Source organism: Amblyomma maculatum, chromosome 1 (assembly GCF_055883805.1).
Source record: "Amblyomma maculatum isolate TAMU_Amacu chromosome 1, ASM5588380v1, whole genome shotgun sequence".
In the NCBI taxonomy this organism is placed as follows: domain Eukaryota; kingdom Metazoa; phylum Arthropoda; class Arachnida; order Ixodida; family Ixodidae; genus Amblyomma; species Amblyomma maculatum.
The window spans coordinates 229,365,253-229,391,106 of NC_139344.1; the positions used below are offsets into that span (position 1 = coordinate 229,365,253).

General features: G+C 42.1%; 1 protein-coding gene across 8 annotated transcripts in view; it reads right to left on the reverse strand.

Annotated features, from left to right (window-relative positions):
* LOC146205851 (uncharacterized) overlaps positions 1-25,598 on the reverse strand; it is a 45,022-nt gene extending 19,424 nt beyond the window's left edge. The window contains exons 1-7 of one of the 8 annotated variants that reach the window (XM_084590485.1): positions 25,465-25,598; positions 23,252-23,334; positions 20,649-20,812; positions 12,255-12,434; positions 11,158-11,293; positions 10,187-10,322; positions 7,580-9,099 (exon numbers count right to left, since the gene is read on the reverse strand). In XM_084590485.1, the coding sequence (XP_084446611.1) occupies positions 7,580-9,099; positions 10,187-10,322; positions 11,158-11,196 (1,695 nt within the window). In that variant the 5' untranslated portion in view covers positions 11,197-11,293; positions 12,255-12,434; positions 20,649-20,812; positions 23,252-23,334; positions 25,465-25,598. Of the gene's footprint in view, positions 1-7,579; positions 9,100-10,186; positions 10,323-11,157; positions 11,294-12,254; positions 12,435-15,610; positions 15,661-16,348; positions 16,623-16,694; positions 16,857-16,906; positions 17,082-20,648; positions 20,813-23,251; positions 23,335-25,464 lie in introns of those variants that run through there. The other 7 variants (XM_084590486.1, XM_084590490.1, XM_084590491.1 and 4 more) reach the window with 7 other exon arrangements.
* Positions 25,599-25,854: the final 256 nt, after the last annotated feature.

Sequence of the window (25,854 nt, forward strand, 5' to 3'; positions counted from 1 at the left end):
CTCACAAGAGCCTCGTTTTCATTTCCAATTTAATTTGCATCCCGAAACAAGATAGGACTATGCAAAATGACGAGGCAGCAATGTGTTCAATTATTGTTTGCTTGGACGCATCAGAGGAAACCACATTTTTTTGCGCTCCATAAATAAATGCGCCCATACTCAGCTGTGCGGTACACGATTTGCTGGAAAGGATCTCGCAGCAGTCACAACCTAGCTAGGACACAACAGTTAGCTCATCTTAATCATCTGCTCGTTCGCAAAGATCATCAGTGTGCGATCACAGAAACCGTTGCGCTGAGCTTCGCGCGCGCGCAAAAAAAAAAAAAAAAAAAAAAAAAGACACACGAATACGTGTTGATGCTGTCTGCCTGTCCCATATAGCGAGATTGCACTCCGTGAACAGGTCACAATCAATGCTAAGCGCAACGGTTCGCATACAAATGAGACCTGAATAGTCAGAAAGTAATGAAAATATGAAGCACGAGCCTTATCTTCCTTTTCAGCCTTTAATAAACGCAATTCTAGGAAATTGTGACTGGCACGACTCTTTTGTGCGAGGAAATAAAAGGAACCGTGTCATGGTTCAGCCATGTCTTTTAGAAAAAGCCATGTAGAAGTCACATTAGGAACGAACTGCATGTAGTCACAGTCACGAAAATGCTTCCAGTAGAATGTTTCCTTATATATATCTCTCTTCTCAGCAACGTCGCATTGTGCAGCGAGCTTTTGACACGATGAAAAATGACATCGTCACATCCACAGCTGTTTGTCCATCCGAACACAATCAGAGCTGTGTTGTATCAGGAGCACAACACTAATTTGACGTGTTTTGTATGTCCGCAACGCCCGCAAGACAAGGAACAGCACACGCCGAAAGCTTCCTCCGCTGGCTCTGAATGCCTCCGGGTCCTCAAATTGACGTCACGATGGACGAAGAAGCGAGGTTTCCCTCTCCGCTTTCCTCCTCTGTAGCAGTCGCGCGGGGCGCGGGAGATTTGAATTGCGCGCTTTCAGTCTGCGAATGCGCAGGTGTTTTATGCATAATTGAAAAAAATAACAGACATGATCACCAAATAATACTTTAAAAATTTAGAGTATTGGCACATTTGAAAACCGCTGCAGTGCCCCTTTAAGTGCATCCCTGTAATTTTTGTTCCATGTGAATGTTGAGAGCAACAAAATTGCACGAAGATTACAAATAAAGAGAAGAGAAAGCACAATTTTGCTGTTAAAAATAGGAATGCTGCTTTTTATGTTTCAGCTCTCCGCAGTTGAGCTCATAAAGTAATCTAGTTTGAAAAGCTTTGCTACTGCATGCAAGACATCTAGAAATAATACCACAGCAGAGTGAATTTTCATTTAGCCACAAAAAGAGAGAGAGAAAAAAAAAGCCAAGTTATCTACAGTAAAACCTTGATATCCGTTCATTTGAAATTCAAGATAATTTGGTGAATTCCTGCAGTATCGAATGAAAACTTTTGCCAGACATATTAAGCAGTTATCTATACTCTAATAAGTTCCTTACAGCACTATGGTAGCTACTTACAAACCTTCGCAACCAATCACAACTGTGTTAAGCATGTTCTTCGCGCTTCGTCATCTGCATACGCTATATGCAGATACGGCTGGAATAAAATACAAACTAACATTTTCTGGGCAACCAACGATGAAAGAACATTAACAAACTTTGTAATAAGGGAGTAATTACTCATTGCATCCACCCAAGCGCAGCCATACGGCTACAAAGGAAAGCTATACAGCTTTCTCAGAAACTTCGTAGTTAAAGAAAAATTCGTCCTGATCCGGGAATCGAACCCGGCACCACCGTTTTTCCGGGGCAGTTGAGCTAACCAGGACGGTCAGCAATGGCGGTGGTGCCGGGTTCGATTCCCGGATCAGGACGAATTTTTCTTTAACTACGAAGTTTCTGAGAAAGCTGTATAGCTTTCCTTTGTAGCCGTATGGCTGCGCTTGGGTGGATGCAATGAGTAATTACCCCCTTATTACAAATCTACTCCACCTTGGGGGATTCCCCTAAATATTTGACCAACACCATTCCCATAGATCAATCGCTCTCGCCCTACCATCTGATCTGCTGACCGTCCTGGTTAGCTCAGTCGGTAGAGTGACTGCCCCGGAAAGGCGGTGGTGCCCAGTTCGATTCCCGGATCAGGACGAATTTTTCTTTAACTACGAAGTTTCTGAGAAAGCTGTATAGCTTTCCTTTGTAGCCGTATGGCTGCGCTTGTGTGGATGCAATGAGTAATTACTCCCTTATTACAAATCTACTCCACCTTGGGAGATTCTCCTAAATATTTGACCATTAACAAACTTTAGAAGAGCATTTTGCCCTATGTTACGCTGCTTACCCTATTCACATGTTTAGTTCTGCACACACAAACAAAGATGTAGTGAAAACATCAGCTAAGAAGCAAAATCATTTTTGTCGATAAACAAACATTCTACTTCAGTAGATAGGAGCACCAAAATCATACTTGAAATTAAAACAAAAAGAATTTATTTCTCATGGATGCTGTAGATTAAATGGGGCCAAAAAAAACTCCAATATGCCATTTATGACCAATGAACATGCTGACAAACCCATAACAAGGTTAAGTTTATACTGAAGCCAGACATCCTGCTTTCAAGCCTAGTACCATATTGGCAGTGCTATTTCAACATATGCAAGTCATGGACTCTAAACCCAAGAAACAGAGCACCCAATGTAAACGTATGTTATGGTACGATTTGAAATAGCACATGGTGAATGCACACCTTACAGCATGTTATCCCGTTTGCCCATATTACAATAGCACTACATTTCGCAGCATCAGGAAGCAGTGTCGCCTTTGAACTCACTGCAACTCTGGTAGTGCTGGAAGGAACTATTGAATAGCACATAGTATTAGTTTCATTAAACCATAGACCTGCAGTCCTATGCAGCAATGCTCTAGCTGCAGCTAACACATCTTCATGGCACTTATAATCTGCGTGTGGACTAAAATCAAGCAGCACAATGCTTAAAAATACAGAATACTTGAATCAGCCAATTTTTTTTAGGTGCAATGTAAAGCTTCCTGCCCAAGGTTGCTGACTGTGCCCATTACGTAGGCCAATGTGAGGAACTATGAGCAGTGACCGCAATGATTATTGAAAAAGTGATATACTGAAAACTAAATCCCCCCAAGACAGTAATTACATTTTTGGTGTAGAGTAGTGCCATTTCAGCTTCCACACACAAGGCTACCACAGCACGGGAATGTACGCCTCATTGACAAAGTTTTAGTGATCCATAGTCAGCGCTGCCACCAAGGAATCTAAAACACAGTGGTGCCATCTAGTCACAGTGACAAACACTAAAAGCAGCTCAGTGACAAATGCTGAAAGTAGTGCTTGATCTGTACTATATGAGGCACTCGTCTTCTCGTAATCTCAGCATTCTGTCCCTTTAACTCTCTCCCCAATGATCACAAAATATTGCACAGACAGTGGCACACTCAGACTAAACACCCCACTGCCAACATGTTTGGTGGCGTCATACGCACTCACACTGCCCCGGTGCAGACACATGGTGGAGTTCCTGTCCATGCCACGCACTGCACCAGTGCAATGAGCACTTATGCATGACAGTTATGGTTTGGTTGGTTCGTTGGGTTTAACGTCTCAAAGCGACTCCAGCTATGAGAAACGCCAAATGACAGTTATGCGTGAGCACTTTCAGCGCACTGAGCCGTTATACACTATAGTGCCCATGCGGAGTTATGCACTTCACAGCGACTGCTGAACTTCAAAAAATATTTTTTTCCTTAAAATGAATAGTTTCATGGAAACTGCACAGGCTGAAAGCCAACAAATTGGGCTATCAACGAAGGTGTGTTTCATATTTTTATGCGGACCGCCAGTGCATGCAATCTGCAGTCAAAGTTGAGGAAGATTGGTCTTTTGAGTATTTGTGATTCTGTTCTGCAAACAGACATATAGCCCATGACCAGAATTTAATTTTTCTTTATAGAAAACATCTATTATTATGAAATAACTATGAAAACATAGTTATTTCGTAAGCCTTCAAAACAAATTCACAAAATAGCACCATTTTCTAGATATTGAAATAAATATAACATTTGCAGAAAACAAATTTTCCATATCTGGATTAAACTGCAGTGTGAAGAAACATGTAAAGATGTAGGAAAAATTGTAAATCCAGTGATATGCTAAATGTATGTTAATTTTTTTTTTATAATGCCCGTATTCCCCCCCTCCCCCCTTCCCATTTCTTTTCACCACAGATAATCTGGCAGATTACTAGCCTCTATACCAACATTGACCATGAATTTTTTTTTTTATATAGAAATCAAAGATGGTCAAGTGCCACTCTAAACTACAGCGTGATGGAACATGAAAAAAAAAAAAAAAATGCAGAAAAAAAAAATTGTAAATGAAGTGATATGCTAAATGTATGTTTTTCTTTTTATAATGCCCGTATTCATCATTTCTTTTCTCCACAAATATTCAGGCAGATTACTATTCTCTATACCCACATCTACCATGAATTTTTTTTTTACAAATTAGAGATGGTCAAGATGGAATGACGATCACAAATCTTGCTACCAAGTGTTACAGTATTACAGGAGATCAACCTCCAGGGGTTTTACAACTATTTGAGTTGATAATCAAATCACATTACTTAAGAGTCCGCTCTCTCTGGTACAAAAACAGTTTTCCAAAATACCATGTAGAAGTGTGTTAAAAGAGCCAGAACCAGAAGACATCACACATGCCATCCCAAAACATATATGGGTGCATTGTTGGGCTACACTTGCAAGTGTTAGTAACAGCTCGGGTCATTATTTGTCTGAAATGACCATAAGCAAGCTCGAAATGTTCTTCAGCAAAAACAGAGTGCAAATTCTGTGTCCAGTGACGTCATACATGCAAGGTTGTCCACAGAAATCTCTCCGGTCGAGAACACGAAAAGGGAAATTATAAAGTTTATTTGCGCTAAAATAAAATATCACGCCACTGAGAAATTTAGCATAAAGCACAACAAAACTGCGAGGAACATACTGTGGAAATTTCAGTAAAGGTAGAACAAGCCTCCAATCTGGCCAAACATTAAAATCCATCCCACAATCAGTGCCACAATTTCAAATACGCCCGTATTACATGTTTGCGTCGTTTCGAGAAGTGTCGTTTTCACCCTATCCTGATTGGTGCTTGTCAGTAGTGTAATGACCAGTCACGAGATGGTGCCATGTATCCGTTGGTGCGCCGTCGCCGTTTCACCTTTTCAAAGCCATTCGTGTTTTTTCTCCCTCTCGTTTTTTTATCTGTGTTATTAAATTGGCAGCTTCACAGCTGTGTGTCATTTTGTTGGCTTCGTAAAAAATCCACTGAATCTGCGACTCCAAAGGATCTGGTCACCCTGCGTACTCAACAATACCAACAGTGCTAACGCTGGAAGTGGATTACAGCACGGTTTCAACTACAAGTAGCGGCAAAATGTTTGGGCGTTCTAGTTGCGGCAGCGAGATGTCCAACAGCACCAAGCTGTGCTATTGCTCCCTTTGCTCTGCTCATAAACACATGACTCAGAAGTGATAGATGGTGATTGTTAATGTTGTCTATGGTAAACAACAAAAAGCTAGCTTGCTCGCACAACACTGAGTGTTAATGATCTGTAGCGAGCACTCACTGAAATAGAAAATCGCCGTGATGCCCTTCCGTCTGCAATGTCGTCAAACATAAGTTGCCGCAGGTGCAAGCGATAATTTACATTTTGCATTCCATTTATGCAGGTGCTGCAAGAGCCACTAGATAATGCTGTTATGCATTTATTATTTTACTCGTAGTAAATAAATAAAACAAGTGAGCTAAAAATTTCTCCCTGTGTTGCTCTTCATGCATGCACTGCGAGATTTCGCCGACGAAGCGTTAAGAGGTTCGCCAGGCACGAAAAAACTCTCAAAACTAATTTGAGAGAACCCACGAGCTCAACTCAAGAGCCTTAGCACCGCAGATATTGAGAACTGCAAATGATAAGAAACATCCTACCTCCAGCATATCCAACGCATCAATTAAATTACCCATCGCTGCCGCCTGACCATCCACGTCAGTGGGTTCATGCTGGTAGACACAGCACATGATCATGATGCAGGACACTCCGACAGGCACTATTCTAGAGCACACTTAAGTGTGCTCTAGAATAGTGAATGCACACTTGCACGGAGACAACGCTGGCATTTTACGGGACACGAGGCTTTATGCCACAATTAGCATTTACAAAGACAGACACAAATGACAGTTTCACTCTTGGAATATGGGCCCATAGTGTAAAACACTTTCATTTAATTGAGAGCTTCTTAGCTGAAGAACAGCTTTCTGTACCAAACAAATGTAGCAGTAATTGCAAGAAGCTATGCTATCTGAATGAACAGAAATGAAATGTGTAATAGTTGAGTTTATGGCCCCATTAAACCTATTAGTAACTTTGGTGACCGTTTAATTTCCCAAAACTCTGAACTTCTGCTTTCTACAAGTGGCGAAAGGTTAATACAGTGACACTGCCCCTCAACTTACAAAATTAAAGATGACAGATGATCGCTTGCAATAAAAAATTTAAAATAATAAATAGTTTTAAAAAGGGTTAGTCCCAAAGCGACTTAGGCTATGAGGCACGTCCTAGTGGATGGCACCAGAAATTTCAACCATCTGGGGTTGTTTAACGGGAACCAGGATCTTCCCCACGATGGGCGGCAGTGGTTTTGCGCCCACCTCTTCAATCACTCGCCCATTGCTGCCAACTTGCTGTGACTGTGGTGTGGCAAGTCACGCCATTTCAGACTCTGCCGTGTGCGTCACTGGCCTTTTAGATTTATTTCGAGATGTCACCACATTGTTTTTATGCCTACACATATTTCTCTCTCATATCCATGTGGTTCTTCAGCTCTAGAGTACGCCGTGATGCAAGCTGTTTTAGGCAATTTTTAGGGTAATTGAATAAGGTGAAATTTCAGATAATTCAAACATTTTTCCTGAAGGCCGAAGTCACCATATCTTACTTTGGTGGCAATGTGGCTGCTGCTTTCTCCTTTTACTTGCCTTTATTATTGTTTCTGAAAAGCTGTATTTTCGTTCTAGTACATAATATATTACTGCTAGTAGAGTCGATGCTTGTCTGGCAAATTACGTTTTCCAGACATGCCCCATGGTGCGGTGCCAATGAATGTCCCCCATTCGGACAAGGCCAACGTAAACTTCGTGCACTAGCTCTAGCTCTTGCAGGGCATCGATACACAGACAAAGCAAACTATTTTGAGTCTTGCCATGTGCTGCAAGATGGATCTGAAGCTAAAACAGATGGCGCCTCTGTGCTCGAAGTTAGAAAACAGCTTCCTGGGTGCAAACTGCGTGTTTGCATCAATTTCTCATAAAAGAAGCAACCCAGAAGGCCACAGGCTGGTATCACATCATACTTTTATGATGGAGCTTAAGTGTGGCCCTATAATTATTTTACTTGCACAGCCAACCCTATAAATTTAAATGGCTTTGAAACAAAAACATTTAAAAAAAGTAACCTTACCATCGGCACAGAGAGGCGTGAAGACGGATTTCCTTCTAGCACATAGGAGCCCCGATTGAGGAGATAGTCTTTGAAGCCCTGGGGAGGCTTGGGGTGCACAACCAACATGGACTGGCGCCGCTTCTCCACTTGCTTTCGGATGTCTAAGAACATCTGGAAGCCATTGGTGACAGGTTGGCTTATTTCCTCGACAAGTTGTGGAGGCCCTAGCGAGGGTGGAAGGCCTGACTGCTGCTGCTGCTGCTGCTGGAGTAGTGGCTGCTGCTGCTGCTGTTGTTGTTGTTGTTGTTGTTGCTGTTGTTGTTGCTGTTGCTGCTGCTGCTGCTGCTGCTGCTGCTGCTGGTGTTGTTGCTGTTGTTGTTGTTGCTGCTGCTGCTGCTGCTGCTGCTGTGGCTGGTGTTGCTGCTGCTGCTGTGGCTGGTGTTGCTGCTGCTGCTGTAGCTGGTGTTGCTGCTGGTGCTGCTGCTGGTGCTGCTGCTGTGACTGCTGTTGCTGCTGGTGTTGCTGTTGCTGCTGGTGTTGCTGCTGTTGTTGCTGCTGGTGTTGTTGCTGCTGTTGTTGCTGCTGTTGTTGCTGCTGTTGTTGTTGCTGCTGATGTAATGGCTGCTGCTGCTGCTGCTGCTCTTCCCTGGCTCGCAGCTTGCGCTTTCGTGGGTGCACCTCAGGCGCATCTTCCACTTCATCTTCATGAGTCAAGGCTGCACGGTGGCTGCTACGTGTGACCCGCTGGCAGCGCTCTTCCTCTCGCCGCCGCTCCTTCTCTTCTGCCGCCTGCTCACCAGGAGAGCCCTCGCCCAAGGATTCTGAAGCATTCACAACATAAGGCAAGGCAGGCTTGCTCGAGGAAACTTTGCGCTCCTTGGAGTTTGCGCTGCCAGCAGGCTCAGAGCCTTCGAGGTTATTTGCACCACTTGAAGGCAAAACAATTTTGAGTGGTGGCACCTTAGGAGAATGTCCATTTCCATAAGAGTCCTGGGTTGAAGGGTCCCCATCCATTTCCTGCTCACTGGGACCACTTTCGGTGTCTGAACTTGAATTGCCACTTCGCTTACGAGGACCGGCAGCATCACCATCTGTGGCCCGCGCCTTGTCACCTCGTGAGGAACGTCCTTTGCAGGTCGGTGTAGCAGTACCATTAGTGCTGTCATTACTACTGCGCCGACGCTTGCGGATAGGCTCTTCAGACAGGCCATCCTCCCCATGGTTGTCTGAAGCAGAGCCATTCAGTGTGGAAGGTTCAGCCATAGAGGCCAAACCCTGCTCACTGCCAGATAGTGGACTGCTGGAAGATACTATGTCTGCTGGTGCTGAGGTGATTGGAGGAGCTGTAGGTTCTTCCTTTTTACCATTATAGCTGTACCCATCCGTTCGGGCTTCCATGGTGACAAAATAGGTAAACTGTCTGGACGTGAAAGGATTGTACACTGGAACAGTGCGATCTGGTAGCAGCTTCTTGTCATCACTTGGTTGAGCGGAGTGGAAACGTAAAGTTATGCGGGCCGGGCCTGCACTGCTTACTACTGCAAAGAAAATAAACTAAGCATTAGATCTAGCTGCCAAGTGATACCAACACCAAAGACGTTCTACAAGCACTAGCAAAAGTTCCTGCTCATTCGTTTCGCAACTGCCAGTGGCATAATAACCCTCAATACAGCATGTATTATGCAATACAATGAATAATCAAAATTTTGAATTAATGAAGCTTAGGTTAACTAGTTATTAGTGTGCAAATATTTATGCGAACCCCTTGAGATTTATACCACTGTAATTATTGTCCATTATGTGTCACGATTATTAAGTGATCATGCAATTTCTACATCACACAAGACTAAAACTTAAACACAAATCTTTTACAATGAGAAAACCAGCACATATGATAAAATGTTTAAAGGAGTTTAAAACCTCTGTAAACCAAAATTAGGATACCTGAGCTGCAAAAAAAATGCATAACTATTTCCCTGCATCAAACTGTCCCTATCATGATTCTTCAGTCATAGTTATACCCATCTGAAAAATTCAAATAAACTTGAAATTTTGGATACCAATTTAACGACTGAACAACCAGAAATCTTTTGTAAGCCTCAAATCCTGCACATTTCATTCCAATATGATCATTCAATTAAAAAACTATGCAAAATTATGGGCATGTGCTATAAGAAAAAAAAAAAAGAGAGAGAGAAGGAGGAAAAAAATCAAAGGAGGTAAGTGGAGCAATGTCATGGGCTGATAACTAACATTTGCTTGCCTTGGAATAACAATCCAAATATGGCACCGAATATGCAGGAAAGAAAATCATACTGAAAGGCAACAATTGTCAACCTTCATAACAGGGATAAGGAGAGGAGGAAAGCATGTGGAGAGTTGTGAAACATGACAGATTGTGTTCCTTCCTACAATTTTTCATAGAAGGCTCAATTCCACGCCATCAGCCACTCCTCCTTTTTCAACTAGCAAATGCAGCATGCATGAAGGTACAACTACTACCATTTTGTGCATGTACACACTAAGAGCCCAAAAAAAAAAAAAAATGCACACTTAACATTGATTAAGCAGGCAAATACTACAAACAACGTATGGTTTGAATTAGCTAAGACATTGGTGACTTACCAGTGCAGGTGTAGGTCCTGAAAAGAACATTCAGTGCTTGGATGACCTTGGCAATAGGTGACAGATGTAAAGAGGCTTTAACTTCAAAGGCTTTGACCTGTTGGTCAGCACCATTTTCCACCAACAGAATAATGAGCTATAAATGAGGGAGAGGATGTTGAAAAAAAAAAAAAAAAAAGTCATCCCCACCAACTACTGTTCACCTCAAACTAGAATTTAAGAATGTCAATCAGTACAGATTCAAGCTTCAAGAAAGTGCGCCTTTGAGTCACTACCACTAAGAGCCAAACGTGTGCCTGTGGTACTCTCAAAAATTAGGGGACCAGCTCATCACACCTTTTATGTGGTTTGCCTCAGATTTTCATAATTTTTAAGAGCAGTGTCCCTAATGTTAAAACAGAGTAACAAATCAGCATTACACAATGTACCGCTGTACTGAATGTAAGTGAGGGACATATTTAAACATGTTCCCTTATGTGCTGCTTGCACCTCTACAACAAAACATAAGTATTCCAAGGACATGACCAGAAAGGTACACAGCCACTGTTAAATAACTAAACAACTGCACACAGCAGGAAAATCCAGATCACAAGAAATGTTACTGAAACCCTTTTTTAACCTATTGTCGGAATATGCGTGCTCAAACATACAATATTATCACACCTAGGTGTTCCACCCATTTTGTTTGTGTAAGTTAATGTCTGTCTGGCTGTGTTGCTGCTACATAGAAAAAAAAAACACTAATGACATCTGATAGCATACTGGTTCGCAGGAAGAAGTAAGTGCACAATAAAAATCTAACGAAATGCTTCAACACACGCATTATGAAACCTTAAATTATAACAGCCCCCCCCCCCCCCCCCCACACACACACACACAAACTCCTTGAAAGCATTTTTTTAAGTTCATAAAAGCACAAAAACATAAGACAGAAAAAGCAATGACAGGCACACCAAAGAACAATGGCTGACCTCCAGACTGCCACTGACAGCAGTGTCATGCAATGGCATTATCCTACCAAGTCCACCGGCCCATATATCAGCCCCAGCCTCAACAGTTTAGCCACTCCCAGCAGACTTTGAATACATGCTTAAGTTGGGGTCCACTCTAAAGACAAAAGGGACACAAGATGCAGTAAGCAGTGCATGAAAAGGTAGAGCAGGTGACCATTGCACTACACCAAAGCAGCATGCAATTAAACAGACCATAACCAGGCATGCACACAGCACATATGCTTCAGCAAAAACTGAGCAATACTAACATGCAAAACCAGCTCGGTGCATCTAATTCCCAGGCAACACAATGCAATGCTCGAATGTATTCACGACCTATTGAGGTGCGTACACACTAGTGTTAACCAGCTGACCATGGTTATGTATATTCAAAAGAATGTTTGCTTGCTTTAAACAAATGTAGCCCTATTGTGACCACCAAAGACCTGTCTGTGTGCATGGCATTCCATCCTCATTATGTCTGAATACCAGCTCAGACCCTTCCCCACAAGCAACATGCAAGTGCCACTCAACCACGAGTCATTGTCATTGGTATTTCATCTTTAGATGCCCTGTAGCTGGAATGCATATAGCCAGCCATACTGCATTAACTCTAAATTATAGTTCAGTCACTTTATGTGCATCGTTTCCTGACTTAGTCTGCTCTGTAGTGCGACATTATTATTATAACAGAAAAACGATCAACTGTGCCACTATGCCAATGGTGAGCTTTGGTTGAAAACCACTGGATATAAAATATACCCCATTAAACACTCAGCCAAAGCCTACACAGTCTAAAATAAAACCACCAAATTGGTAAGTTCTTCAAACAAGTAAGAGCTCCTAGCACAATAAAGCTGTTTTTATCACAAGAACATGCATTAATATGCAGAAAAAAACAGAACATGAATTAAAAGTCCACAAAGTGCACTTTCTAAAAGCAAATGTATAAAAACCATTTTTTTTTAATGCACGGAGACCAAAGTCACAAGGGTTTCAAAGCCAGCTAAGAAAATACTACAAAAGACTGAACAAAAAAAAAGAAAAAGATGAAATATTAAATGACGTTCCCAGACCACTTTAATTGCAGAAGTTTGGGCCTGCACCTCCTCGAAGATGCTTCACACTCCTTTTGCCTTCAACTTCTGCAAGATGCAAAATGGAAGGACAGCGTATTTTCCCAAGAGAGGCTTTTGGTCCAGCCAGATCCTCCTTCATGTTCCCAAACTTGCTGGTATCTGCTGAATGGGCAGCATCTGTATCAAACACAGAGAATTGTGCCACTTGTGCTGAAGTTGTGTGCTTGAACACTCATACACATTACTAAAATTGGCAAATGGCCAGGGAGAAAAGAGGCATTCAGAGCCAAAATAAAAATTATGCTTTGCTACCAAATCCAAAAATAATAATGATAGCATACTTTCATATCAGGGTCCAGCTTAATATGGAAGTAATAAGGGCATGGGGTACCACTTTATCCCCTTGTTAAGAAAAACGAAGTATCATAACTAAGCCTCAAGAAAACCAAGTCCTTGGGTTTGCAATAGAAAACATCAAGAGCCAATTATTCACATACAGATACATATCTCACTGTTTGTGAAATACTTGTCACTGTGTCTGCTAGCTGGCATAAAAAAAGTTCTATAGGCAAAATGAAGGAAGGTAAATTTGCCCTAAACAAAATTAGTCTGACTAGAGCATTCTTAAAAAAAAAAAAAGTGTTTCGAATGTATACATATGCAATCACGTACTAAGTGCCTTAAACCGACAAAACTTGACTAAAAAATCAGCAAAAAGCTTAGTTCTGCTCTTTTATTGCTATCAAGCCTGATAGTTCATGAAGTTGATGCCCACCAAGGAGAACTATAGCCATAGCACCAAGAAGAGTACATTAAATAAGCATTAAATTCATCTTGCACATCAAGGCCAGCTAGCAGAAAAATGGTGCACCCCAAGAATGTGCACTTAGGCAAATTAATATCAGGTATAGGGAAAAGCAGTCAACAGCCAAACAAAAGCTATGATACAAACTTTTGTTCACATCGTGCAAACCACCACAAAAAACAGCCATAATTTAGCTCCTTCTTTATGCACTGCCTTTCAGGTCTTGGGACAGGCTGATTGATATACATGAATAAGAATGAATTAATATGACAAAAGCATCAATCAAGTTATAGTTTCACTCATACCACTGAACTGAACCAAACTTCGGTATCACAGTCATTGTTAGACTGTTTTAACGAAAATAACAGTCAAAAAATTTTAATTACGAATTATTTACTTGGGTCAGGCGAACTCCTTGTGATGGCCTATGCATACTAATGTCTTATGAACCAAGGGTGGTGCATAACATGCAACTGAAGATTAAGTGCCTATGCTCCTTTATTATTACCTCTAGGACAGAGATATACTTGATTCAAGTAATGCCAACGATTGCTCCTTTGCAGAGGCATATCCATTTGCGTGCTGCGCACTTTTTGTAAAGGACTTGCAGCACAGCAGCTTTCTTAAAAGCTAGTGGGCATTTCAAGAATACAAAAGATACATGTTTTCACAGTGCTAAGACAAGAAAATCCCTAAAGTGAGCTCATAAAAACACGCATACATTTGTAAAAAAAGAAAAAAAAAAAAAAACAATGCAGATATTCTGAACAGGCTGATTCATGGCTTGAAAGCACATAATGCCCACTTGTTCAAAATAGCCAGCATTTTTCTGAGAAAATAATGGAGGGGGGAGGGTGACGACAAACCACAAAGAAAGGGTTTTAACAGCCAAAATAGGATGCATGGTGAGCTTGTCCTGAAGGTCCATTACACTTCCATGGAACTTAAAATAAATTGCAAGAAGCACAGTATTAGGTCACTCAGTGAATGAGCCAAAATGAGTGACAAATTTGTATAAAATTGAGAGGCAGGCTACTTGGTGACTAGTATTACAATGCATCTAGAAACCGCGCAAAAAGACTAGAGGACGAGGAAGAAACCAACAGGCCACAGCACAGAACTTATTACAACGATGCGGCGCATTTTTTACCATTCATCGCAATCTCACTATAACCTAACAAACTCACAAATGAGGCGCCCTGTAGGTTTCTTCTTCGTCCCTTGTCTTTTTGCGCGGTTTAAGGATGCATTCTAAAACACATTTGTCACAGAAGCATTTGCAATGATGAAACCAACATACAAGAAGAAAAAAAAAAAAAAATATATATATATATATATATATATATAAAGACTTGGAAAAGTTACACTATGCCACAGCCAACAACCTTCAAAGAAAGTTAAATTAGTTACTGAAGTTCTACCAGGCCCTGTAGGCAGTTATCAGGAAGCTTGAAATCCCTGCCTGCAGCATCATTCGTGAAACAGTACATAATACTATCCTCGAATTACACCAAATGATCATCCTAAATGACGGTTGTAGCAGAATATGTTATACGCATCAAAGCCGTGACAATAGATGCACAATTATATGCTCAAAAATGGAAAAAGTTGCATTAAAGTTCAACGATTCAAAAAATATTTTTAAGCGGTCACATTTGGATGCTGCACATAAAATATGACTACGAGAAAAAAAAGTCATGCCACAGCACAAGATAACCACAAAGCAAGAGGCTTTTTGTCAGGTTTCTTTTTTTTTCTTCATGGGAGAAAAAGTGACCAGCATCTACTACATTATTTTCTAACTAAACTATACAGGTGATGTTAGTTGATCTCTGCTCTGAAATAAAGTGCTTTACTACTACTACTACTACTACTACAATTCTCCAAAAGCAAAAACGCACATAAACCCTACTAGTGATGATTGCATAGTCCAGATCGAGACAAGTCCCCTCGTATAAACGCAGGCTTGTGAAATGAGGCTCACCCTCAACCCTCCTCCTGTTCCCTTTCATACTGTGTAGCTACCTTCTTTCCCCTCGTGCTACCCTGGATCCTAGCAAGATATGGCTCTACCTTCTTGACATATTGCAGCTTTCAATTTCAGTGAAACCTTACTCTGAATCAGATTCATTGCACTGGGTCTACCGACTTGGCAGATTTCCCTTTAAATACTCCAATACACTGCCATGCAACTTCCGAGGTGTAAAATTTGTGCTGTCACTGTCTGCAAAGACAAGGAGCCGAAGCATTCCGTGTGTGTCGAATTCATTTTCTGAGTGTTCAATGACAACAGTTTCTCCCAAACGAAAACAATGCACGTAAAGGCCCGTTCACACTTGCGACTAGCAGCGGTCGCGCGACCGTTTTGGTCGAAAAGCGACAGTCGCAAATGGTCGCATCGGTCGAAAAGCGACTGCCGCGGGCCGATCGGGCACTGCTCGAATTTCTAGTCGCGCGAGACTACTAGTCGCATATCATTCCACCAATCAGCAAGGTCCCGGAGTACTCGATCGAGCACCTTCTCAATGCAATTAAAGAATATCCCTACCTTTTCAATAAACGGCATCCGGAATTCAAAGGCAGGGAGAAGGATATGGCCTGGGAGGAGATTGGAAAGATATTCGGACTATCCAGTAAGTACTATGAACTTTTGAGAAATGGGTTTCATGCAGGCGCAACATTTTATATTGACACCGTCTATCCGTCGTCGGCGTTCTCGCCTGAAAAAGCTGAAGTGTCTGGCAAGCGGCTGCTACCGACGTTCGCTGTCATCGCCCTGCAGCTTTCCTATTCCCAACTCGTTTTTCGAGAAGGCGACAGTCGCAAGTGTGAACATGGCTCCTCTCCTCTGGTCACGCGACTGGTAGTCGCGCGACCTCATCTAGTCGCAAGTGTGAATAGACAGCAATATGCCATTTAGTTTCCCTTTCCGAGATGAATTTTAAGAAACCGCAAGTCATGAAGTCTCCACTACTTCGACACTTGCAAATAACAGCACCCTTGTCGATGTACGAATTCCCGAAAATACTAGACTTTTGGTAACTAACAACAAAAAAGTATTCGCGGATATCGTGCTAAGACATATTCGACACATTCCTGAGGGGTCCAGTGTTTCTAGGTAGCTCGCCCAAGTACAAGGCAGGTATTGCATAACGACGATGTCGTCATCGGATTTCAGGTTCTAATTACGCACATGGGGTGACAAAAACGAGCCGTTCAGGTCATCAAGTCCCAGACCACACGACAGACACGATGCCACAATGGCTAAGCACGAGGATTTTCTTACACATTCCCAAACAAAGGCTGCGTGCCGCAGCGAGAAAACCGATGCGATAACACGCCTCGACGCATCATGGCTCCACAGCTAAACGTTCAGTGCGCCAGGTAAAACAAAGGCATGCCGGCAAACGACAGAGACTGCTTCTACAGTTACTTTCTTTTAAAATGTGGTGATCAGGGGAAAACGAGCCCTGCGCACCCTCCTGGGTTTTCCGGCAGGCGTTAACCACATACGCATCCGCAGAAAAGCGTAGGCAGAATAAGTAGCACTGCACGCGCTACAACCCGCGGGTTAGAGCCTCAGCGACAACTCAGTTCAGTGCCACGGACACAACGCTTGGCTTGCCACTCACATTTGCTTTCTCTTTCCGACACACTTCGCCCTATCTGAAGCAACGAAAAAAATAAAAAACAACAAGCGAACCGCGCTCACATTATTTTTCTGCTTCTCTAAGCCTAAAGCCGTTCTCTAACGTCCAACAAGCAAGTCATCAAATCCGAGATTCACGACACCTCGCAGAATCGGCAGAATGACACCGAAAAAAAAAATATGATCAACTTTTACCTCATAGGCTCTTCTTTTTATTCCGATGTTTCGCAAGTGCTCTCCAAACGCGTGCTCACAAAGAATGCAGCCGAAAAAATTTACTCTCAACCGGAGGGCAGCAAAGATATACAAAGAAAAATAAGACTCCTTGGCCCTCGCGTGACAGGGATTAAAATAGATAAATATTGGATGCGAAGCCGGTTAGAGCAGAAAATAGCCCCAATAACGAGAAAAGCCTTTTTTTTTTTTTTTTATGAAAGTTGTAATTCCTGACAAGTTCCGCACGCACGCAGACGCACGCACCACACGCGCGGACGACAAACCGGACAAACGAAGTATGTATCTGCGACCACTTCCGGCGGAGCTAACTGCCATGCTGATTGCAGTCGGTACGGAACATCGGTCGAGAAATGTACTGCACGAAGGCATTAATTACCTCATGGATAATTGAGAGAAATTTAACATACTTGAAAACCTATTTTGTAGGCACGTTCTGGAAAGTTGCGACGCGCACACAGCACCAGGAGCGGTTTGCATGGTCAGTTTGCTGCCAAAGAATATTTACCGGTCACAACAGTCGAATTCTTCCAATCAAGCACATTAGTAACTAATTAGACCATGTTAAGTACCTAAACGAAAATAAAGCGGAGCTTAGTCATGCATCCAAAGACGGCTGTATGAACGTGTATGGAAGCGCTGATTGCAGTGAAGAATGACGCACCTTACAATGTCAGAAATGAGTACAGTCCACAGAGTGGAACAAAACAGGTACGGCTCACATATGAATGGCTAGCATGTAGACAAAATGGCCTTTGCTAGCTGACACGTCGTGTCTACATGACAGCATCAGGAAGTGTGAAAAATTGATGTTTTGGTACAAAACACCAGCATGAAAATCTGTATTGTGAACAGCATTCACATGAGACAAAATAACAGGGACAGGACAATATTAGGTGCATTTAGTTTACTGCACCTCTTTCCACTCTATCAAGTAATCAACTGGCCCAACTGCCAGTTAAGGAACATTTCAAGCTAATGAAGACAGGCTGTTTATTACTTTTATCACCCAGAAACAAGGGAATAACAAATAGACTTACACACGTCGCATCTCCATCGTCAACCAAGTTAGGGGAGCACAGACGCCAAATTTCGGACTCATTTTTTCCTTCTTTGTAATGGTGTACATACAACACATTACTACATTATGAATACTATATGTGGCACTTAACTACAGCTGCTAAATAATTTAAAACTGATTTTCGTTATTTATCGGTTTTAGTTTCATTTTCAGTATCAACACACGACGATGTCTATTGGCATAAAAGGTCACGTAAGGCATAACAAAATACTGCAATATAATTGCTGCTTATTCATTAGTTGTATTTTAGCTCTTTAAGGAAGCTGGATACAGTGTTGTAGTGAATGAAAATGATAAATAAATTATTATATTGAAGTTTTTTTGTGCCTCATGTGACTTGTACTTGTCTTTCACATAACAGCCATTGCTCACCTGTTGAAACAAAAGCAGCAGAAACAAGAAATATAATTGCAGATTATTTAGCAGTCGTAGGTGCACTTCACATGGTGATTCGTGTATACTGCCTTGAACATCATTACAAACAAGAAAAAGAAATTAGGTGTCACTGCTTTTTTTAAGGAGCTGTAGCCAGATATAAATACGACAAAGGAGCAAACACCCTTCAAAAGAGGCACCCCAAACAATAGCGTATTAGCCATGTCATTCCAGTTAATCCCATTTCAGCAAGGCCCCTGCTAGTCACCTGCGATAGGTTAACTACAATGTCCTGACAAATGGTCAACGCCATTTGCTGGAGGCGTTCCTTTGAGGGGAGTTCACCACTCCATTCTTGACTTTTATTAGACTATAGTACCAACACAAAGTCATATATACTGCTTATTGTGATCGCATACACATCACAGCTTTTATGCCTAAAGGCTCAACAAATTCATTTCCATAACAGAACCAGGAAAAATGACAGGCCTCAAGTTACAGCACCACCAAACACATTTCCTATGATGATTTTCCAAGTACTCTGAGTTACCTCCACAGCTTTTCCTGAAGGATTTAGAAGTCAAATTAATTTCACTTACATCATACATAACTCAGGTTTCACACTTGCTAGTCCATCTTTTACACTGATTTGACAAATTTTGTGAAGCTAAGCTATAAAGGGACAGAAATGAGCCAGCAAAGCAAGGTCTATCTACACCTTCTCCGAGACATCTTTAAACAAGCCATGTAATTGTGGCAACACAGGGGAGTAAGATGTTTCTGGGGATAGAAAGATACATTGTATATATAAGCGCAATGGCCACAGGTTCTCTTTTTTTCCAAGAGTTGGAGTGAAAACCAGAGGTGCAGCTATGATACAGATAAAAAGAAAACAAATTTCAGGTGGTACCTGCTTTATCAAATTAAAGTACTAGCACAGGTTGATAGAAAACGTGACACCAGCTAAACTAAGTCCATGAGGCACAGAAGCAAACAGGTGATTGATACATTGCAATTCCGTAATTGCACATGATTAGCGAACTCGACAGCAGCACCAAAAAGCGGGTGGCAATAGCGATGCTTCATGCACCGGATATCTTAGCTATTGCCAATGTCCCTACAAGTGCAAATAATTTTTACGCGTGTCCGTCGATAAACAGTTAAAATAATCAATTATAAAATTGTTACACTGCACAGTATGGGGTTGTCAACATTCTTGAAGTGCATGGTGAAGCTTATACACAATTTTATTTTATGTCACTTTATTTATTTTTTTTTTTTTTTTCAGTGTGATTTACAGAGGTAGGATCACAGCAATTACACGAATGCAGCCATTGCATGCATACATACAGCATGAGCACGAGTACCCTTCATTTCAATATTGGCTTTTTAGGCAAGTACTTCTTGTTTGCTTAAAAAGACACGGACAAAGAAAAGAATATGACAAGAGAGCATGTGTCGTCATGTTCTTCTGTTTGTCCATACCTATTATGCGGTTTCATCGACCATAAACCAGCAACAAGTTTCTACATTTGCTTCAGCTTTTTGTTTCAAACAACACAAAATTTCCTTGTTTTTTCAGTACATAAAAACACAATACAATAAATTGTTATACATTATGTATAACACTGGCACTGAAACGTGGAGGCTAACCAAGAGAGTTCTACTTAAGTTGAGGACAACCCAGAGGGCTATGGAACGAAAAATGGTAGGGGTAACATTAAGAGATAGGAAGCATGCAGAGTGGGTCAGAGAAATAACTCAAGTTACCGACATTCTAGTGGAAATCAATAAGAAGAAATGGAAATGGGTAGGACATGTAGTGCGAAGAGAGGATAACCGATGGTCGCTTATGGTAACAAACTGGATTCCAAGGGAAGGAAAGCGTAGCAGGGGGCGGCAGAAAGTTAGGTGGGCGGATGAGATTAAGAAGTTCGCAGGGGTCAAGTGGGTGCAGCTAGCACAGAACCGGGTTAAGTGGAGAAATATGGGAGAGGCCTTCGCCCTGCAGTGGGTATGGTCAGGCTGATGATGATGATGATGTATAACACTATACTCGGCATTTTGAGCATGAACTTAATCACTTACTGCATATCTTTAATTTAACCCTTTCTTATAGAACCCATTCTTATAGACAAGCATCACATTCGTAAACAAAGGTGGCACTGCGACCGGCGACTACGTGGGGTGTAGGCAAAAACACAGCCTACACTGCTGCAAGCGACGCTGGCTGTGAAACCTACTTACGCGTGGGATTATTTCCAAGCATGTGTGTCTCTTGTGCCATGGATTTTTCTGTTTATGTCTGGAGTAGTTGTTTCGCAACTAGCCTATTCTGCAGATGCAATTACCAGGCAGAGCTTCCTTTTCCGTGGCAGCAACAGCGTGGCTATGTTGGGTGACTGTAGTGACTGATTAAATTAAATGAAAACAAGAAAGTGCAAGGTATAAGAAATACTAGCGCATGCAAGGATGACAACAATATGAATGACTGGAAGCATGCTTTTCATATGAAGAATCTTTTGGTGGCTTTCTGCTTCTCCAAGCACTTTCGCTCTAGGAAAGGTAGATTATCGGACATATAGTGGAACACAAATCATATTTCTAGCTCACTGTACCAGCAATACAGTTTCATTGAATAGAAGAGCTCGATCTTCTAGTTCTTTGTAACATTCACATAGGTCAAGAAAAAAGCGGCAAACAGCACTCAAAGGAGCCCCCTCCAGCCAGTGGCATCGCTCCAAATGCGTGACATCACGGAACACACGGGAAAAGAAAAAAAAACCAAAAAAAAAACAGAAAAATGTGTTGTTCCGTGCTCACGGTCTCGCGGACTTTTACCAAAATGGCTGCCTCTGGTTGTCGCGTCCGTCCATCGGTGTCGCATCAGCGGTGTCACGTCGTAGGGCTCCAAGGTGACACCACTGATGCAGTGAAGTGCAGAATAAAGCAGTTTCGTTAAAACTCACCAGTGCTGAAATTCACCATCAGAATTCGTCGTTTTACCTGTTGTACTCTGATGAGCAAACGACTATCGATCGAATTGAGTAAAGATGTATTTTTGCTGCAACTCACGAAACATTTGGGAACTATTTGCCAGCACGGACTCACTCGAAGAAACCACGTTCCAAGCGCTACTCGTAGGTGCAAGGTGGTCGGCCATAACTTCATGGTATAGCTTGGCAGCTATTGGTTAGAGGGGATTCCTTTGAAAGCTGGATGCTGCTTTTTCCTTGAAATCTATCCGACTATAGTCAAGGTCATTCAGAGATTAATGCTGCATGCATGGAGGTCCAGAAGAATTCTCTCATTTTGCTCTCTTGGCTTTATAGGAGAGGTGCATAGGCACAAATGCAAACATTTTCCAAGATAGCCTGTAGTGAAATTTGTGTGATCTGTTGAGCTTTTTAAAATATATTGAAAGATTTTTATTCAAATGCGCATCATATTATTCTACTTATTTTGCATCCCTCATAGCCGATCCCACTTTAAGACATTAAACTTCATATACCATATATGATATCTATGCCATACTTATCCTACCTGATCAGAGTGTGTTATGTGGAAATTTCGTTCATCAGGTTCTGAACAACCTTCAGAAAAAAAATTCAGGTAATCCGGAGAATAACACTGCATGACTTTGCTGAGATCCTAGCAACGTTAACTAGCTTTGTAGGACCGATGACGGAGAGTCACAACTCGCGAAAGTGAAAACAAAGAAAAGCGTGCCAATTAATAAGTTCGGTCCTGTTTCAGCAATATCAAGCTTAGTGGCTCGGTGTAACCACTCAAGGTAACTGGTAGCAGCTTTTGTGTCCTTTTGTGTCCTTTTTGTACAAACAGATGCTTGGGCAGTAATTCAGGTGACTAGGATCTGACAGCACAGCTTCCCTGCGTCCGACTTACGATGTCACGCATACGAAATATCTCATCTAAACTTCTTTTGACTTCAGAGTATAACGAAATGTGCACAAGTTGCAGGCATTTGTTCTTGCACTATTCATTGCGCAGTTGGAGAGCAACCACGATGATTAAGAGTCGCAAACAAAATGATCCCGTTTCAATGCAGAAGTGCAATGCACATTAGTTGTGAATGCGATCTGTCGCCGAATGGTCTACTTGTTGCCCTTCGCGCCGCTACCCTTCGCTTTCATCTCTATCCGACCGCAAGAAACTAGTAAAAAGAGGCGCTGTCTTCCTTTTTAAGCCTTGCAGCGCAACCAACCACACCACAGCTTGCCGGTATATCGGAAATTATTCTCAAAAACACAGTAAGTGCCGCACATCCAATGCAGACGGCCCAGGCTTTTGCCTACACCACAAAAGTCACTGCTATCGCCAGAGACGCTGCATCTCCACTGCAGTCGCCGGCTGACGGTTGTCTATGTGAGCTGCTGAATATTTGCTGTCTAGGATTTCAGGCTACAAATATGTTTAACATTAAGATTATTGTTAGTGATGAAAAAGATGAAAATAAAATTCCAACAAGCACAGATGCCTGCTAAAGGAAATTCAAAATTCAAGATAGTAATGATCAGTGGTGGATGAAATGCTCCCATTCCTATAGTGAGAACAGGAGTATTTGTGTACCATCAATAGAAAATCATACTGCTCATCGCTACAAAACTTGACAAATGCTTTTTCAGCTTTTATTGAAAGTCTCGAGTTTCTTAATGAAGAATAATAATGACAAACAAAAAGAACACAAATTTGCAAAGCAATGAAAGACTGGTGCTGGCATCAAAAACTGTCAAAATACTGATAGCACCTCATAATTCAAGAAAAGTTTGAAATCAAGGTCTGCGATGAACATAAAGCACGCGATCATATAATATAAGTTCTGAACTTACATTTCAGTAAGCTTTCCTTCGAAGGCATTTTTGCAATCAGGTAGCATAAGGACACCTTTAAATTTGTCTTGCTGTTTCCTTACCTGCAAATTAAGCCATGACAAAACACAAGTAAATGTACTAAAGAGCAAGCACAAAAGATCCATCAGAGTGCCCATTCACTAAAAAAAGAGTTAGCTGCATCTGACACCACAGTATGAAGCCCGATATGCTGCAGAGGGCTAGTGACGAGAGATAGTGGAAACGTACACTTCTACAGCAAAATCACTGCTACACTCCGAGTGCAGATTTATAAAGCAGCTGTGAATGTTGCTATAAATCTGAGGCACAAAGCGAGTCACTTAATTAAAGGAGCCTCCCTAAGGACTACCCGTAAAGAATAAAATGTGGTTAAACAGGGAACATTGTGCAGAAACTTTTTTTTTTCTTTTTTGCTGCTCAAATTGGCCCTTTGGCATAAATTACAGGAAAAGATAACATTTCAATTTGTTGAAGAATCCCGCAATGCCTGAGATCGAACCCAGGCTTCCCGGCCCAATAGTCAAGTTCATAACCAGTGAGGAATTACTCCGGGTGCTGGTACAGATAAACTGTATGAGTTAGACAGATTAGCATTTTAATTAAGAAGTGTGATTTGTGAGGCTAGCCTGGTGTTACATTAAAATAGAAGGTGTATTCGAGAAAATTGCTAACAAATACAGAAAATGCACGAGATGAACACAAATTTAAAACCGGTTAATACAAGACCTCTACTCCAACAAATAGTTAGCGCGTGCAGCATGAAAAGTGACATCAGGGTGCTGCAACTCTACTCATTATCATACGGATAGAGAGATGCTTCACTAATGCAGATGTCACATCCTAATTTCAATTTATCTCATACACTAACTTCAGCAAAACAGAACTACTCCCGGCTCGAGGAAGAAGTCATGGCACTTCTCAGCCATGACTTCTTGTTTGCTGAGCCAGCATTTCATTCTGGTCATGGACCACCAGCTTTTGGTGAGGCACAACTGCTATAACTCCGATACAATGTTGAAGAGGGTTTATAACAATGAAAGAGAAGTTACATATCTAATCTTCTGTGACAGCTAGCTCTGCTGAGGTGGCTCAGTAGTTAGAGTGCTCAAAAACTGTGCTGGGGAACCCAAGTTCGATCTCAGCCATGGTGGCCACATTTAGATGGAGGCAGAACACAAGGTGCCCGTGTATAGTGTAATGTCAGTACCAATTAAAGAACACCAGAAGGTTGAAATTATCCAGAGCCCTTTACTACAGCTTCCCTTATAGCCTGAGTCACTTTGGGACAATAAATCCCATAAAACCAAACCAAACCAATCTTCTGTGACACTGTCTTGCACCGACCAATCCGCCTTTTTCACAAGATATGGTACCCTCTACAGAGTGGTTGAAAATTCATCTGCTACTGGTTAAAAACGTCTTTGAGAAACACAGCCGCGTGCGAAGTAGCAATATGTGTACTTGACAGCTAGCGCCATCTGTCGCATACGCCTGTTATGAATATGAACTGCGCATGGCCCACGAGATTAGCTCCGTCTGCGTCAATCGCGGAGCCCAAGAATTGCGCATGCGCAGCTAGGCTGGTGGTTCGTTTTTAACCAGGGGAGGGGCATGCATCCACAGAGCAGCAAAATGAAAAAAAATTACAAGAGTTCAACACTGCTGAACCAAATATTGAGCGAAAGCATTAGCTGCGGGTGACCGAGTGTTCTTCTTCTTCTCTTTTTCTTCTTCCTCAGCCCACACATAAAGCCCCGCTTTAGCCAATCCGTATGAACGTACCTTAGTGGCCTATAGGAGTAACGTGAATGCCAGGGTCCTAGCAGGCTGATTCTGGCATAACCATCTTATGTGAAACGAGAGATCCAAGTTGGCAGCTCCTGCCAGCCCACATATAAAGCCCCGCTTTAACCAAGCCGTATGAACGTGCCCAGCTCTCACCCTAGTGTCACGTAGGGTGTGACGTCACAGCGCCACGTGGATGTGGCCGCGTTACGCGGACCGCTTGAGTTGGAAGCCCAGCTCTCACCCTAGTGTCACGTGGGGTGCGACGTCACAGCGTCACGTGGGTGCGGCCGCGCCACGTTGAAGGTTCGAAAGCTAGAGTAGTATAGCTTTCGCAATAAAAGGCGGATTACACTAAGGCTAAAAGTTCTCCCTTATCATCGAATATCTCTACCAATAAGCAGTACCTTTGCAATCTGTTACAGATAGTGAGTGGAACAAGTGTTCTTCCAAGTAGGTGAATCAAGCCACCGGAAAACCACCATGTTGCCACACATGCTATGGCTTCTCTCATCACAGTCGGCAGCAGCAGCAGCAGGAGCAACAGCAGGAGCAGCACCAGCAGCAGTAGCAGGCAGGCACACTCTTCTTTGGAGAGCAATCTGCGACTTGGCAGCCAAGAGGGACCACTGCTCAGAAACATATTTTTTGGATAACAAAAATGACATCATAAAAACATCCTATAAATGAGATAACAATTTCCTTTGATAACAGCCACCATGAGTGAGCACAGTGCTTGAGTGGCTGCAAATCATGCACTGCAGGCATGTGCAGCTGCATCACGCATGCCCATCCCT